This window comes from Spinacia oleracea, chromosome 4 (assembly GCF_020520425.1).
Source record: "Spinacia oleracea cultivar Varoflay chromosome 4, BTI_SOV_V1, whole genome shotgun sequence".
Lineage (NCBI taxonomy): Eukaryota > Viridiplantae > Streptophyta > Magnoliopsida > Caryophyllales > Amaranthaceae > Spinacia > Spinacia oleracea.
The window spans coordinates 120,144,649-120,161,458 of NC_079490.1; the positions used below are offsets into that span (position 1 = coordinate 120,144,649).

Here is a 16,810-nt window from a genome sequence, read left to right on the forward strand (position 1 = left end):
TTTAAACCTGAAATAACATATAAAAAATATAATATAAATGCGATGCGTGCGAATATAAGAAACGGATAAGTTAGATAAAGCAAAACGCATATAAACTGATTGATTAAAATAGTAAGAACCTATTTATGGAGCTAGATTGATTAAAATGCTTATTTAGACTTTCCTATTTGGCAGGTTGTCATTATATCTTCTATTCTATAAGTGTAGAGGGTATTTTAATAATTCAAGGGAGACACCAAAAGTGAATTTATTAAAACAACATCAGTTCTTCCCTTATATAATACAGATTCTCTACCTAAGGTTCGCATTCACGGCAAATGTCGAAAAGCATTAGTGTTTAGAACCCGTGGACTCATGAGGAATCTTGCTCTATGGATAGCTTGAAAAGCCATGGAATACCTAGTTTTGCATATCATATAATTAAGTGCTTGAATTTGGTGTTAAAATAAAATTGGATGTTTAAATAAAATATGAGACATCACAGTACTTGGTACTTGATTCAACTACATACAATATGTTCATGTACTACTAAAAAAAGGAGGGAAAAAATAGTCAGAACACCATATTAACTATATTTATACAACTAGTTACCACTTGTACGAGTTGTACCCTGCTACAAATGGTTCTTGGATTCTCTTTTCATGGCCATATTTTACAATGAAGGGAGACATGAGGACCGAGGAAACAATCCAAGGCAACAAGTCAAAGTAATCCAGCTCAGACAGTTAAAGGAAATAATCCCCCGTAGCTCCTAGTTTTCTCCTTAATACCAAGGCCACAAGTCACCTACAGCCAAATAGTATCCGGGGCGATGCAGGTATTGGTTGAGACTTGAGACTATGATCATCTACTTGTCTGTGGTCACTCACCAGGTATTGGTTGAGACTTGAGACTATGATCATCTACTTGTTTGTGGTCACTCAGTATGCCAATCCCTGTCTCACAATACATGTATCATTTTACTTGGATATACTATTACTAGCACATTCAACTACAAATAAAACGAGCTTTACATCACTGTGCTAGACTATCTATCCACCTCCTAAGAATCAATTGCCTGGATGACTGTCAGGATTAATTCCCCTCAGTTTTCACAAACCAATAACTGCATAAGAACTCGGAATGTATCAAAAAGGATGTCAGATGGTTATTTCACACCCTAGCTCCTTAGCCGCCATATCAAGATACTCGATAGTCTTTCCTCTTGCTAATCGACTATGAGCTTCCCATGTCAGACACTTTTCAATATCTGTGTGCCAGTCAATGATGCCTAAATGCAAGTATTGGAAGGGTGATTCGTGGGTGACATTTCTATTTTCCTGTTTAAATTTGAATTGTACTGATCCATTCTGCTGTATGTCTCGGAGAACAGAGGTACTTAAAGCACGGACATGTGCACTTGGATGAGAGAGGCATGTAATAGTAGCTGGTAGGCGGCACTGAAAATTCGAGCAAACAAAATTAGTCAAAATAGAACACTGAAATCTCCTCTTTCTCTCTCCTAGGGGGTAAGGATGTGAGCCTATTCAAATATGGTAGCAATTTAATTTCCAGGAATTTGTCATAACTGAAATCGTTTAATTCTTTATGCCAGTCTTTTGATCTGGTTCCTCATATGCTTCCAGGTAAAATTTGTACCTTTAGAAGACTGGAGAGACCATCTGCAACAGCTAACCCAGATTCTCCCCATTTCAGCACTGATTGCACTGCTCTGGCAGTTGCTTCTAGCAGCTGTTAAAAATGTAACATAGAAAATCAAAATTTATCCAGCTCTTGGGATCAGATGTAAGCCACCATTAAAATTTTAAAGTATGCAATTACAATCATCATACTAATGCTTGCATATCTTTTATGTAACAACCACCATCACCCAATTGTCTCCAAAGTAAGTCCCGTAATTCTTTGTTTGTATGCATTTCTTAGATATCCCTACCACTTGGAAAGTTTAATAATGTTACTGGCATAGAAAGACACTTCTGAAAGATAATAAGACTCATATACGGCAGTGAGGAAATGAAACATAGCTTCAATAACGATCTTGAAAGAAACAACAAGATAAAGCAAGTGTTTTCATTAGAAACAAAGATAAAGCAAGTGTAAGCAGGTATGTAGAATAACGACGTGTGCATCCGATATGTTACCTCCAACTGAGGCAGAGTGCAAGCTTCTCCATCAACAAGCATTCCATCTGTCGCACGCAGTAGAAGATCTGAAGCACTAGCCAGTATGACCAATGATTCGGGAGCATCGTAATTTCTCATCAGTTCCACCATCAGCTTTACGATTCGCTGGTTAATCCTCCACATTTTCTGGCCTTGATCATCATCTTTGGCAATCCAAGGCTGTAATTCCCTTTCCGCCTAACAAAAATAATAGAAGTTACTAAACAAAGTGCATATTATCATGTAAGATCAAAACTTTGAGACATCTTTAGCACCAATAATTTGATTATATTCAGTAGGATAGTAAATATGCCTAATTAAATTGCAGGCAACAGAATTTTGGCAAGTTCGGTCCACCCTCTAATTGTTCGAACAAATTAAAAATATGTACTATGTGGAAATATAAGACGGCATAGAAACGGAGTAAATATTGAACCTGAAGAACTATCCCTGCTGCTGCTTTAGTGGGTGATGCAGATACAACATTGCATAGTGCATCAACAACCTGTATCGACAAATTAAAAATGTGAGACGGCAGGGCAATCCTGTAGAAAATCATCACGAGTATGTCGATATTTTGAAGTCTTACATACTAATTTGGAAAACTTTATTAATTAATGTATTGCTAAAGAAGATTATGCGGGTCACAAAGCGCATATTCACATCAAAGGAACAAACTTTTTGAAGGTAAATGGCAGTTACACAAGGAGATATGGGAGATGATGATAAAGTGAAGGCAAGTAATAATTGGTAGAATCTGTAAGATGCGAACCGATATTAACAGCAGAAAATAGGTTTCCATGACAAAAATAAACCAAGTTTTATTTACTCGAGCAAACAAACTTATTGCAGAATTTGGACATGCATACCTGTCTCCATCCTTGCTGAGCAGAGGTGCTTTCTGCACTAGGTTGTGTTTCAGGTGATGCAATCAACTTGTGCCAAAGGAGTGAAACAACTGAGAAACAAAGCTCTTGTTTCTCTTCAAGTACTGATTGCAGAAAAATCTGTACACTGCAATTTAAACCTATATGTCTGTCCATCGTAAGGAAATGAGCCAAATCTGAGGCATCGAATTGGATGTTCGCAACCCTTTTACCAGCAATATTTCCAGCATCATTATTTGTGTATACAGCCTTTCCACAATTTAGTAAATTCTTCGAATGGGAAGAATCTTCACACAGTGTTAATGGCACTTCTGATTGAATACAAACAGTGCGTGCACAATCATTTTGCTTTCTTCGATTGGCAACAATTGGTGGACCCCTCCACACCGGGGTTTGGGATAAATGTGCTTCTAGTGGTTCTGCCTTGTTAGCAATAGATGCAACTGCTTTTCTGTGGATATCAATTAGATTATACAGTGAAGAAGCCCTGGTGTGAATTTCATTATCCAATTTACACCTCATTAAGACAGAAAGAGCATTCATGCAAGCCTTTGATCGCCTAAATAATTCAGAAATGTGGGCAGCAACCATAGCAGCAGCAACTATTTCATTTGAACTGTAACCCCATGTTGTGCCAATGGTTGATGGTTTCAGCGAAAACAATGCTTCCAATATCGCCAAAATTCTACGAGTATGACGGATTGCAGAGTCAAGGCCATCCTTGAAGTCATGAGATGTTCCATTTACAACTAAATCTTTAGTGCTTGAAGGATTAGATACATTTGCAATCAAAGGGAACAGCTGAAGTTCACAGGCTAGAGCACAAACAGCAGCCAGCACATATGAATCAAATGCCACAACAGGACCTCGTTTTTTGGATTTCTTACTTCTAGGCTCTCTCTGTCTCTTTGAATTATTTGATCTTGAGGGACTAGATTGACTAGATTCTGAGTTTCTGGTAGTGCAATCAGCAATATTGTCATCAGCCCTTGAACTTTTACCATTTGTTTGAGCTTCATGACTGACACAGACAGTTAGCACCACAAATAGCAATCGAGAAGCAAGCTCTGCAGAAACACATGATTCCAAGAACAATGAATGAACCATTGTGCGGAGCTCAGCCACAGCAAGGTTTTTGGATGATGGGCCTGCTTCAGAACTGTATCTTGATCTTCGATTTTCTTCAGGAGAAGACTCGAATGGAAATGTTCTGCGTAGAATTGCTTCAACAGTAGCCACAAATATTTTCATAAGACATGCTTCAGATGGGCTTCCTCGTGGGAGGTACTCCAGTACTTTAAGGAGAGGTATGTACAAGTTCCATGATAAAAGGGGAGGCTGCAATGGAGTAGCAACTATTATTTCAGGTAGATCGACGGCTGAAGAACTTAACGGTATCAAACCATAAGCAGCTTCCCATATGGTACAAATTCTCCATTCCACCTCTGGACCATGGGCACAAAGCATTGATGCAATTCCCTGGGCAGTGGCTTCGATAGTAGCTTCAGCAGCAGGCATTTCTATCTGATCAAAAAAAATTGAAGACAAAGTCCCAGTTGAGACAATCAGACGATATCTTCAAGGTAAGACTAGAGTTGTAGTTTATGAAATTTTGGAAGAAGAACAACCAATTAGCTAATTCTTTTAAAACACAAATGTAGAGAACATTATTTTGTCTCTCCTTCCCCTTCCCTCTCATCCGGGTCATCCTATTATAAACATGAATACAATACCTGCTTTCTGTAGCATGATATATAACCTCCCAAAGGTTCCTGCTGGACGTCGACACCCTCAACTTGTCTCAATGGTGGAAAAAGCAATGCAGGTTGAGAAAGTATGCGGAACAATAACGCTGCTGCAGCATCGGCAGCAATACCTTCTCTAATAGACATTGCGATGCCAATAGCTCTCAGAAAATGTAGATGCATCCAATTTCTTGGCAACTGCACAAAATTAAGGCATATGTAGATAAGAATTAGCATTGACAGATTTAGAAGGCTCCATATACTCCAAACTAACGATCAACAAAATTTTCCAACTGATGACATGTGAACCAGCTAAAGCACTACTGGACACAATGGTTTGGTTTTCCATACGAACCCTCTGTGGCCAACAAATTATGTATGATACAAACACAAAGACAGTGACCAACACGGAGGGTAATGACCTGATGCTGGTGCATTACTAACACATGCAAACAACCTACAGCATAATGTGCTAAATAGGGATTGCAACAGGTTGGATTCAGGGTGAATGAAGGACCTAATTCAATAAACAAAAAATCCACTGATAGAACTTTAATACATCAATACAGGAGAAAGAGTTCGAGGTCTTCCGAGTTAATCTCAGTAATTGGGATTTTTTTCCCAACCATAAGACATTTCGTAAATAATTGTTGATTTTGTTACGAAACTGTCATTAAATGTGGGTCTCAAGTACAATCATATGACATTAACGGATGGGTCACACGTACATCCAGCATTGCATTGTCGTAATACATCAACAACTATGCAATATACAACAAACAACTATACATATACAATCACTCACTTGCAAATAAACAATACTTCCTCCGTTCCGGAAATATTGCAGCATTTTGTTTTTTACACTATTCACACTACGACTTCGGCAATTTTTTGTGATTCATACTTAAAAAAATTGTAGTCATGTGGGGTCATGTTAGATCCATACGATACATATTTTCTCAATATCAATTTGTTAAAATTTTTATTTTTTTGAAATTAAAAAGTCAAAGTAATGTGTTAGAGGAGTAAAAGTCAACCATGGTGCGATATTTATGGAACGGAGGAAGTATTACATTTTAGTAATACTAGTACTATATCACACCTATTACTGTACAATCAAGAACTACAAATATACGGACAACGGCTAAGATTATACCACCTATTATTTTCCAGTAAAATATTTACGAAATTGCCATTTGATTAGAAAGTTTTCTCAATCAGTAAGATTAACTCGGAATTTCTTGAAAAGAAAATATGAGGTGATGCAGCCGAGATTTAATTCCCAATATTTTATTTTATGTTGGAGACTCGTCTTTTTCTCGTTCCTTTCTGTTCGGTAATGTTTTGTGTCCACTTAGTTTGACGGGCTAGACAACTTGAATCAAATACTTCATCATTGATGAAGAACTACAACTACATGCTTATGTTGGCTTAAGAAAAAATAAGATGTCAATATTCCAATATTTTTAAGGGAACTTCTCATCTTCTAGCATAACATTGGAGACGAGTTACATAGCTATTGTCCTTATAGACGAAGGATGCAGGACCATCTGGATGTTCCGATTACAATTTTACTACAAAGCAATTGTAATATGTAACTACCCCTTCACGTGATACTTTTAGCTTCTTTAAGAGCTGATTCTCACTTACTATTAAATATTAATACTTTTTTATACTTGTCAGGCAAAACTCTAAATATTAAGCCAAATTCATTATAAATATAATTATTTGTTAAATGTCCAGTGCAGAAGTATCATTATGGATAAGCTCATAAGCATAATCAATAGTCACCAACAACAAATTTAATGAAACCAGTATGGAGTCTATTGCATCACCAGAATCAAAAGGAAGAGAAGAAAGATCATGTGTAGTAGTACAATTATATGGAACTTGATCTTACTCTCATCCCAGTTGCATAATCTTCAGCTGCCCGAAGAAGTTCCACAAGTTGTACCGCAGCATCAAGTGCATCCGGAGCCCATGACGGCGGTGCTTCAAGAAGTCCAAGCAACAATCTCTGAGTGGCACTTGGTGTAGCAATAGCATAATACCTTCCTCCACGAAAAAGAAAGTAATCAGACAAATATAGAAAGAAAATTGCACTAAATAAGAATCAAGCACTAAATAAGAATCAAACAATGAGTTCATCTGTCAATAATTTACCGGTGAAATAATCGTGCATACGGTTCAAGGGCAGGTAAACCAGCAACTAGATGCTCATCCAAAGCTGTTGTTGGGGGAGGAAGCAGAAGGGCAGGCACTGCAACTGCTGTTAAACTAGCAGTCTCGTAACGGGTGACTTCCTCGTCACAAACACTTAATATAACGCCAGCACCATTTGCAACAGCCCATCGTGGAGTTGATGGCATTAACTGAGGATGCTTCCCATTTCCACGAGAAGAAGCTGAAGGAGGAAAAGGTAGATGAAGTTTACTCTTAAGTTCTCTAAGGAATTTTCTCACAGTTATAGAAGAGTTACAGACTATAACGGCTCAATTTAAAGCTAAAACCATATCTAACTTGTTTGGAAAAGATTTCTACCTCACTGATATCCAGTTTAAACTTGGTCAGAATGGTCACACTTCATTGCATGAATTCCTAACATTAGCTGAGGAGAAACCATGCAACGGACATTACACTTAAATTAACTTTGGCCATTATTTGGCTGATATTGACATTCAAATGGGGGAAAATAGAAAATATAATAAGTTTCCTTTTTTTCTCCTTTTCTGAATTGGAAATGGTATCAACTAATCTTCCATCACTTTAAGAGATTGAGCTATGTGTGTGAGAGGATGATGGGCTTGTGCGTTGGAAGGGAGACAGAGCTTCAACTTGCTTTATTTAACAATATTAATAGGGTCACAAACTATACAAAGTCAAAAGGCTATACATGTGTTCAGTGAACAATCACGAGCAGTTAAATAGTCACAATAGAACAAGAAGAAGATGGAAAAAAAATGTGAGATCTTCAAAGAAATCTCTTTTTCAGAAATCGTGACTTACCACTCATAGGCGGTTTGAGTTCTCCAGCAGCGTACCTTCCCATTACACCACCACACCTATCATTTTTTGCAAAACATTGTTGGATTACACATACATCCTTACAAATAAAATGGCAGGGCAATCACTTTAAAACACTTCAAACAAACATACCATGATTAATTAACATACGTACAGGTAATGTAATAGAAACAACGCAACAGAACCATCAGGAACAAGTTGAGGTAGCTTGCTATTAATTCAATAATTTCCATCAAATCAACCATCCCCCCCCCCATCCACCCCCCCCCCCCCCCCCCCCCCCCCCCCACACACACACACACAAGAGAGAGAGAGAGACTTCTTTGTCAGAGAAGAAACTAATCAAATAAACTTGAAATTTAAAGAATTAGATCCAATCACAACCCTGAAAGTAATCCATTTGCTCATCAAATATTTCTGCAGGTAGGTTTTCTGAAATCATAATATCTATTTCTTTATTCTCTTTTCAATCAGAAACTTTGGTTATTAGAAATTTAGAATTACACATAACAAACTAACAAAGCACAAAGGAGGACAAGATGTCCTCATATAGTTACCTAAATAACCACAAAGATAATTAACCCAATTCTTTTCCCCCCTATGGAAAATTTTGGGAAAGCCCCAACCAGGTATAGGCCGTATAGCCCACAAAGAAGTAACAAGGTGACTTCTGTTAATAGCCGGAGTTCTTACTATGATTCTAGATATCTATCACTTTTCTATTTTTCAAAAGGTTTTACTTATTCAGAAGATATTCTGGGAAGAACAGCTACGACTGTACAATATTTTTTTTTTTTTGAGCAATTATATTTTTATAGGTAAAGATGATAAGGTCATAACTCATAGCTGCCATTAAACTCTGGTATTATAGTTAGTAGTTTGTGACTTTGCTAACTCAATGTCTACATGCATCAAATATAGGCATCCACATCGAAAGCACAAATTCACGTGACTGCACATAAATTCTATGACTGAGAAACGGAATCAACTTAATTACATACCATCTAAAGTAATCGCTTTTAATACCAAGAGGTGCTGCGAGCAATATGTCAGTGATCCAAGGTGACAGAGGCCTTGAGGGTCTTTTTTCACTTTGCACAGAAGAAGAATGAGATGGCTTGGCACCAGAAGCTTTGCTGCAAGTAGCATGATTCATACTGCCGCTGCAATCTTCTGAACTTTGCTTTCGCTCAACTTTGTAGATAGGGCGATTATAGTGAGTTAAAATTCGCAGTATCTCCCCACAAGCTAGTGCCCACTGCTCTGAATACTCATTCTGCAAAACAGGTGAGGAATATACGTTTTCTTTAACTAAGAGATTACGTTTCCCATTAACAGATGAAAACAATTAATACATGCCATAAGTTCTGCACCCCTAAAATTTATGGAACTGAAAAGGTTCCATAGTTAGGTCGCAGGAAGTATTACACAGTTCCACAAAAGAAAAACATGCAAGAAAAGCTTATCAAAAAGTATGGCGCACATACCTCGTCATTTGGGCAGAACAAGGAAATGAAAGAGGCAAATGGAGGTTTATCCTTATCATACACTAGCGTGCCATCAATAATAATAGAAATGATAGGAAGAACAACAGCATGCCCATGCTCTGGATGATGGAGGACAAAAGTGGCTGAACATTATTCATAACAGTATGTTAATGCCTTTCCCCAATAAAGAATAAGGATTGATCATTTCAAAAACATTTAAATCAACTACAAAGTATCAAAATGGTAAACTTTTACCAAGGACATCATCAAATAGACGTTTTTCATGAGATGGGTAACGAATCCGAATCAGCTGGAAAGAAAGAAAAGAAAGTGACAGGCAAAAGAAATAGTTAGCGAGTTCCGGTGAAAACAAATCTTTTTATTCAATACTGTATAAGAATAAGGGCATTTTACTTCGCAAAGTTGCAGGGAAATACCTCAGCAATGTCTTCTGGGAATTGTTCTGATATAAATTGTCCAAAATACTCGACGTAAGCTGTGATTTGAGCCTGAAAGAATAAAGAAGGGAAAAGTGGAACAAAAGATCAGACAAACATTTGTAAGAGCTGAAGAGTCGTAAACAAGAAAGTCGTAAAGGTAGCACACAGAATCAATTTGATAATAAAATAAGAAGTAAAATCACTATTAAGGATATAACTCAGAAGTTCATCACAATCAAGCAATAGCAACCAAAGCAATTAGGGAGGATGTTTTGTTAACATTAATATAAGGCATGTCAAGGGAGTTTTTCACAAAGGTCCTTGGAAGGAACTTATATGACAAAGCGTAAAAGAGCATCTCTACCACATGGTTAGCCATCCAGAATAGGTTTAGCCGTGCTAAAAGGCTCACTAGCTGGGATTAGAGTTTGACTGTAACTGTGTGCAATGCAGTTCTGAGCAGGAATATTTGCTTCACAATAAATAAGAAGCCTTAAAGCTTGATCGTCATTGTTCAGGGGAAAAGATAAATATTTTCTAGACACATCTCATATGAGATTGAATTTGTAGTTGGAAGCTGTTATCATAAAGCCGCTGTGTGAACCCTAACTTACAGCCAATAACTGTGACGAAGCATATAGTCTAACTATGATGGAAGCAATACCAGTTTTATCTATTAACTCGCAGCTTGGACAGCTTCCACTCGGCTTGACCAACACAGAAATAGTAAATGCATAATACCTTCCTATTATTTCAATGGGTGAGCCACTCATTTTTCCATTTTTTGTGTAATTCTCTATGCCTTAGTGTACATTTTTCAACCTCAACCTAGTCAGCTCCTCCTTTATTGACAAGAACACAATCAATCAACTCTATTGTACATTTGTACCGTTACACAAAGTCCAACTAATTGTCAATCAACTACACAGTAGAATTAACATAAAAGTTGGGGAAGATCCGATACAAACTGGACAGGGTTTTGTTCGGCTTTAGTATGTATTTATGGCTAATAGGCCAGTCAAGTATGTAATACTCCATATTTTTAATATTGATTTAATATATTTCAAGGAAATATATTAAATGTTGTATCTTAAATATCAATATAGTGAACTATTTAATTATTGGTTTATCAAGGGCATAAACATTTATGAAGGTTTCACATTTTACCAAGACAAACTATTTTATAACATCAAGGAGAATCATCTAAGTTCATTTCTACCTACCCCGTATTTTAGAAAGGAGGAACTAAAGTTTTTAAGGAGGAAAGAAAAGAGTTTTTGGAGTTTGTCTTTCGTTGACCGGACCTTAATAAGGGTTTGTAATTAGTCAATTAATGACCACAAATCAGAAATTAAAATACAAACGCTACCTTCTTTCTTTTATTTTCCTTTTCAAGTCATTTTCTTCTCCTTTTTTCCGTGCTCTCTTTCTTTTCTTGTTCACGTCATTCTTTTTTTCCTCTTTCTTTTTTCTTTTCTCTGTCTAGTTCTTTTCTCTGTTGGCTGCAGCCCATCTTCCTTCCCCTTCACCTTCTACTGCTTGCTGCCCATCGTCATAGACCATCTTTTATGTGAGCTTTTCCCCTCATCTTTCTCTCTCCCTTCCGGCATCACCGATACAGCAACAACAACAAGCACGTATCTGCTGCTGCCAGCTGACTGTTGTTGATGTTGTTTTCCATTGTTAGTATGGTCTTGGGATGTTAAATTCGTACAAAAAAATTTAAAAAATATATACACATGTTATGCCCTAATTTTCAGATTATTACTTTTATGATTTTTAAGATTTTTTTATCATCTTTTAATCCCCTTTTCATAATTCTTCAAATCAACATTGTTATCATGATTCATGAATAGAGATTGACATATGAAAGAGCAGAGAAAATTTTGGATTTAGAGAAACAAAAATGGTACTTATGTGAAGAAAGAGAATCTTTGACCAAGGGTATTCATCAATTTATTTAAAACGAAAACACTCGTGTAGGTTCTATTAGATTCTTTGCCATGAGTAGTTTCAAAATATTTAACTGAAAATTTAATAATATGTACTCGAAGATATTAGTGTTTAAATATGTGCAATGGAAGAACTGTTTAAATTTGATCGTCCGAAGCTAAAAATCAGATTCTACTTGGTTGGAAATAATGGCTTAAACTCTTAAAGGCTTCTAATGACTCCCTTAAATGGATTTTAAAATCTAAGCATTGATAGTTTGTTATTATGAAGCATGATAAATCTCTAAAATCAGATTATTAGTAAGTTATCAAATTTTGTTTTTAGAGACTAATGCTATTTTATGTAGTTATGTTACGAATGGGCCACAAATGCGATACAAATATACAAACGGAGGAGAGGAATTCGAAATTATGACCTATCGCCTTGATCTTAACCACTAGGCCAAGGCAGCATTGGTTATGTAGTTAACATTCTAATTGTAGCATTGTACTATTTTAATGGAGTAGGTTCTAAGTTCATAGAAAGTTGATTCTAATTGTACTTTTAAGAGGAATTTTCGGTTCAAGAGGTGCGTACTAGTACTAAGAAGTATTATGGGTGATCCACATACACTAATACTGTTTTTCTTTTCCTCCTTTATCATTTTATATTCATCTCCTCTCTACTCCCTTAAAGCATTATGATACCCACTTTCTATCACCTCAATTACAAAACAATAAACAATACCATTTACCTGATTTTTTTGTATTCGATTATAATTAATAAAACCCCACCGCCAACTAAGGATAATAATTCAATCCGATCCGAGTCCGACCCGATCCGAAGGAAAAAGTTCGATTCGAATCTGAAAATAGAAAATCCGAATCCGAGTCCGAACGGGAGCTGGATCGAATTCGGATCCTACTCAGGGTCCGACAGACCCGACCTAAGTCCAAGTCCGACACGTTATAAAAAAAATGCTGCGTTTTTTTGGGCTTGTGGTACATACGTGGGATACATATAACTATCAAACCCTTATTTTCACACTCGTTCCACGTCGTTACTCCTTCCACTCTTCTCCTTTTTCTCTCTCCTCTACCACATATATTCCTCTCTCCCCTAAAGATCTAATGCGTACTTGCATAGTACATTTCCTCTTAATTTCTTATAAGGATTTACATATCCTTCTCTTTATACCTTCCATGCTTAAACATGGAGTCGTAATTTTCATCAATTTCTGGGTTCAATGCGAAGATACTTCAATCAAATGTAAATACGGATTTATGAACTGATGTGTATTTGTAATTAAATTTTGAATGTGAATATGAATTTGTACAGACTAAGTAATGAAATGATTTTGTTGAGTTGCTGGTATAATCCTATAAATTTTTGTATGGAAGGACATAAAACAGGTAATTGTTTTTCTTATTAACCAGATCCGGATGTGGAGCAGAGGTCCGACCAACCGAGTGGATTGGATTTGGATGTAGGGGTTTCGGACTCGGATCCGGATTGGGGGTGAATTTGTGATCTGATTACTAAACTGGTCGGATTCGGAGTTTGTATAGTCCGACCCCAATCCGATCCATTGTTATTCCTATCGTCTAACGCTCTTCTAAAACTATGTGCCCAAGAGAAATGAGAAGTTTCTTGTGAGATGAAGTAATATTTTTGGAGCATGATTGAAATTAGTCATGTCTAGGAATAAGACTAACGATGAGCCGAGGACAATTGCATGCGTTAGGTGCGTATGTTCTATGTCAGAGATGCCTTTATGCCTTTATTTTAGTATCATGATTAGAATTGGTTGATGGCTTTGATGTAATTGAATATCAACTTATTCACGTTTTCAAAAGTTAGTGAAGTTGTAGAGTTTTAGAAGACTTTTCAAAGTCTCTAATAAGGTTTAAATGCTTAAAGAATGTGTCTTAAATTGATGGCTCGCTCTTCTAAGCGAGATAAATAAAATTTTACATTATCTTATGGTAGTGCAACTTTTTTTTCCAATGCCAAAACAAACAAAAAACATTAAAGCACTGAAGTGAAAGAAAATGGCTTGTAAACTAAGGGGAAGTTCCCTATTTGAGTATTGAACATGGGTAAAGAAACAATCTTTGAATTAGTTACCTACACTCACTACAATGCACCTTCTAAATTACTTAAACTTCTCGAGTAAGGTTAGTCAATTGCTAATTCTCAAGGTTACTTTGCTAATGAATCATCTACAACGCTTTAGTATTCTAGTTTATTTCATTAAAGAGCCGTGAAGGACACTTTAATGATCAAGGTCCAATAAACTATACAATATCAATTCTAATTCACTTATCAAGTTATCAAGCCTATAGTCGACTACTCTACTTGTACAATTTCAAGTTGCTTCATAGTCAGGGGCGGATCCATATTGCACTTTGGGTAGACAAATGTCTACCCTTCCCAAAAAAAAAAAACAAATAAATGTGCTGAAAAATACAACAGCATTAATTATATAAGTAATATTTAACCCATAAAAGATACACATCTGTATTTGCATCTCAGTGGTTCTAAGTACTTGGTATTTTTCAACAGATTGCGGGTTCTATCCATATCAACAACATTTTTCTTCTTTTTATTTTATATACAATATGAATATATGATGTCCTTTACTTGTATCATTTTATGCGCATACTCTATGTAATATACATGTAATTTATTTTATTTTATACGTAGTATGTAAACTATAGAGTATGTACGCTATGTAATATCATGTGAAAAATGTCTACCCTATTTTAAGATCCTGGATACGCCATTGTTCATAGTATAGTTATAGTTATAGTTATATCACGTTTAGGTACTCAAGGTAATCTTGAAATTTGTTGTGTGTCTATGATGGTCCAATATCAATCCATGATTTCCACTTAGGTGAACATGCATTGAAATAGATTAATTGAAGCGTAGTTTTATTTTTTATAACAAACTAAATTTAAGTTTTAATATGTTCAAAAATCATTTGATTAATTTCTTTAATGCGAGTTCGGTTTTAAGAAGGAGCCTTAAAGGGGTTTCCAAGTTTTACTAACAGGCCTAGCCTCCCTAAGTATTAAATAATCTACTCCAAGCTTGACCGGTCAAACCATTTGAATGTGAAGTTTCATCATAGGCACCAAGCCACCAAGTATCCATGTTAACAAGCCCACGCCATTACACCAACAGGAAATACATAATCTAGTACAAATGACATGAATTTCATGATCGGCACCAAGCTACCAAGTATCCATGTTAACAAGCCCACACCATTACAACAACAGGAAATACCAATCTCGTACCGAAATGACATGAAATTTGAAGGCAGTGTAAAGCAATAGAATAAAACATGGAGCAAGTGACACTACCTTCCGTTGTTGTGTTTCTTGAGGCGGCGGCCAAAACAATGAGGAGAACTGAAGGCCATCAATCCACCTTTCCGATGGACGTGTCATATAATCTACGGTCCCCATTTCTCTTATTCTGTGGAAAATAATGTTATAGTTTCAACCCAACTACAAACTTCAATCCGACGCCCGCTACCAATCAAGGATTAGAATCTCATAATTCAGCATCCCGAACCGAGCATCGAACAATCGAACAATGAAGTCAGCCTTCCCAATTAATCAGTTCTTCATAAATTAAATAATCAATACTTACAGTTGGGGCTACTTCTTCCAGATTACTATTCAAACGAGGTACTATTAAACCCTCTCCACCAATAATTATTCACAATAGTACCCCTATAGCTTCAAATATCTCTGATTTCTTCGATTTTCAATCAAATCTCTGTAATAAAGGTTTATTTCCTATATTTTTACAAACCACACCCAAAAATTCTGCATAAAATCAAGAAAAAAAATTAGAAACTACTCATCAAATTCGAAAAAATGAACAAATCGAAATTAATCAATAAAATGAAAGTAATTGATTTGTATTTACAACAATTGACAGTAAAATAACAGCAAATTAAAAAACAATGAAGAAATTAGACAGCAAATATCTAACTGAAATATTGGAAATAAAACTGAAGATGAAAATACAGATGAAATTACCTGTTCAAGATGAAAAAAAGTATCTGAAGCAGAAGATTTAGATTCTTGATTTATTTATTTTCGGAAACGAGAATTGAAGGAGTGGGGGTTTTTTGTGTGAAGATTTTGGGATTTGGAGAGAAAGAAAGAAAGAAAGAGGAGAGAGAGAAGAAGGGGGGAGTAAGAAGAGGAGATCTTTTTCGGGTCTGTGCGCTACTTGTGTTGCGTACGTGGCGATGATATTTTCCTCTCACCTTAGAGGCCCAGCATGCCGCTTCATGTTAGATTCGTTCCCATCACCATCTTTCATACATGTACGTTGTATTTGTCATACATACATCCAATTTACTGCTGAGTAATAAACACTCCAGAATTTGTTGTTTAGAATTACGGAGTATTTTTTAAGTTAACGATATTACTCCCTCCGTCTCATTTTGTTCTATTAAATTTATTGGGTCATTTAATTTCTCACACTTTTTCACTGACACATTAAATTTTTCTCAATTCTCAATATCCGAATTTTTATAAAAGTGAAAACATTATAAATAAACGTAATTTATCTTGTTTAAATAAAAAAAAATTGAGGAATCTCAATGCAAATTAATTAATCGTTAAAATGACTGAAAAATACCAAACGTAAAGAACAAAAAGAGACGGAGGGAATACCATCTTACTCCCTCTGTTTCTAAGTTTTTTTCCATTTTTCTTTGGCACACATGCCAATGCATATATTAAATCGTTAATATCTCTAGCAGCGTGTTATTAAAAATTTTAAAATTTTCATATTGTTAAAAAACTCATTGAGACGAATCAAACAAGATCACACGTGACTATGATTTTTCTTATATATTGAACGTAATTCATAAGATTCTCTTCCATTGTGAATAGTGTCGAAATTCTAAATGGGAAAAACATTTAGATTCAGAGGGGGTATAATTTCACTTTTCAAATTTATCACATTATTTCAAAATTATTATCTTATACTCTGTATTTACATAAACCTTCAAATTTATCACCACTAAATGAAACTGTTAAGTTTTCTGTTTATGGTGCCATTTTTCGATTTCCTTTTGTTTTCCCTCATTTTTTCCACAACTTC

General features: G+C 35.8%; 1 protein-coding gene across 2 annotated transcripts; it reads right to left on the reverse strand.

Moving 5' to 3' along the window:
• Positions 1-425: 425 nt before the first annotated feature.
• On the reverse strand, positions 426-15,931 carry LOC110788962 (protein GIGANTEA). 2 transcript variants are annotated; one of them, XM_056826835.1, is made up of 16 exons: positions 15,733-15,931; positions 15,338-15,516; positions 15,046-15,160; positions 9,743-9,814; positions 9,561-9,615; positions 9,306-9,448; positions 8,820-9,094; positions 7,801-7,856; positions 6,958-7,198; positions 6,695-6,845; positions 4,783-4,992; positions 3,032-4,573; positions 2,599-2,667; positions 2,142-2,360; positions 1,639-1,731; positions 426-1,439 (listed from the first exon to the last, which is right to left on the reverse strand). In XM_056826835.1, the coding sequence occupies exons 3-16, from the start codon at positions 15,148-15,150 to the stop codon at positions 1,140-1,142; spliced, it is 3,531 nt and encodes a 1,176-aa protein (XP_056682813.1). In that variant the 5' UTR covers positions 15,151-15,160; positions 15,338-15,516; positions 15,733-15,931; the 3' UTR covers positions 426-1,139. The 2 variants fall into 2 exon arrangements, with proteins under 2 accessions (XP_056682813.1, XP_021849292.2); XM_021993600.2 differs by having other exon boundaries at positions 15,046-15,516.
• Between the last annotated feature and the right edge of the window lie 879 nt (positions 15,932-16,810).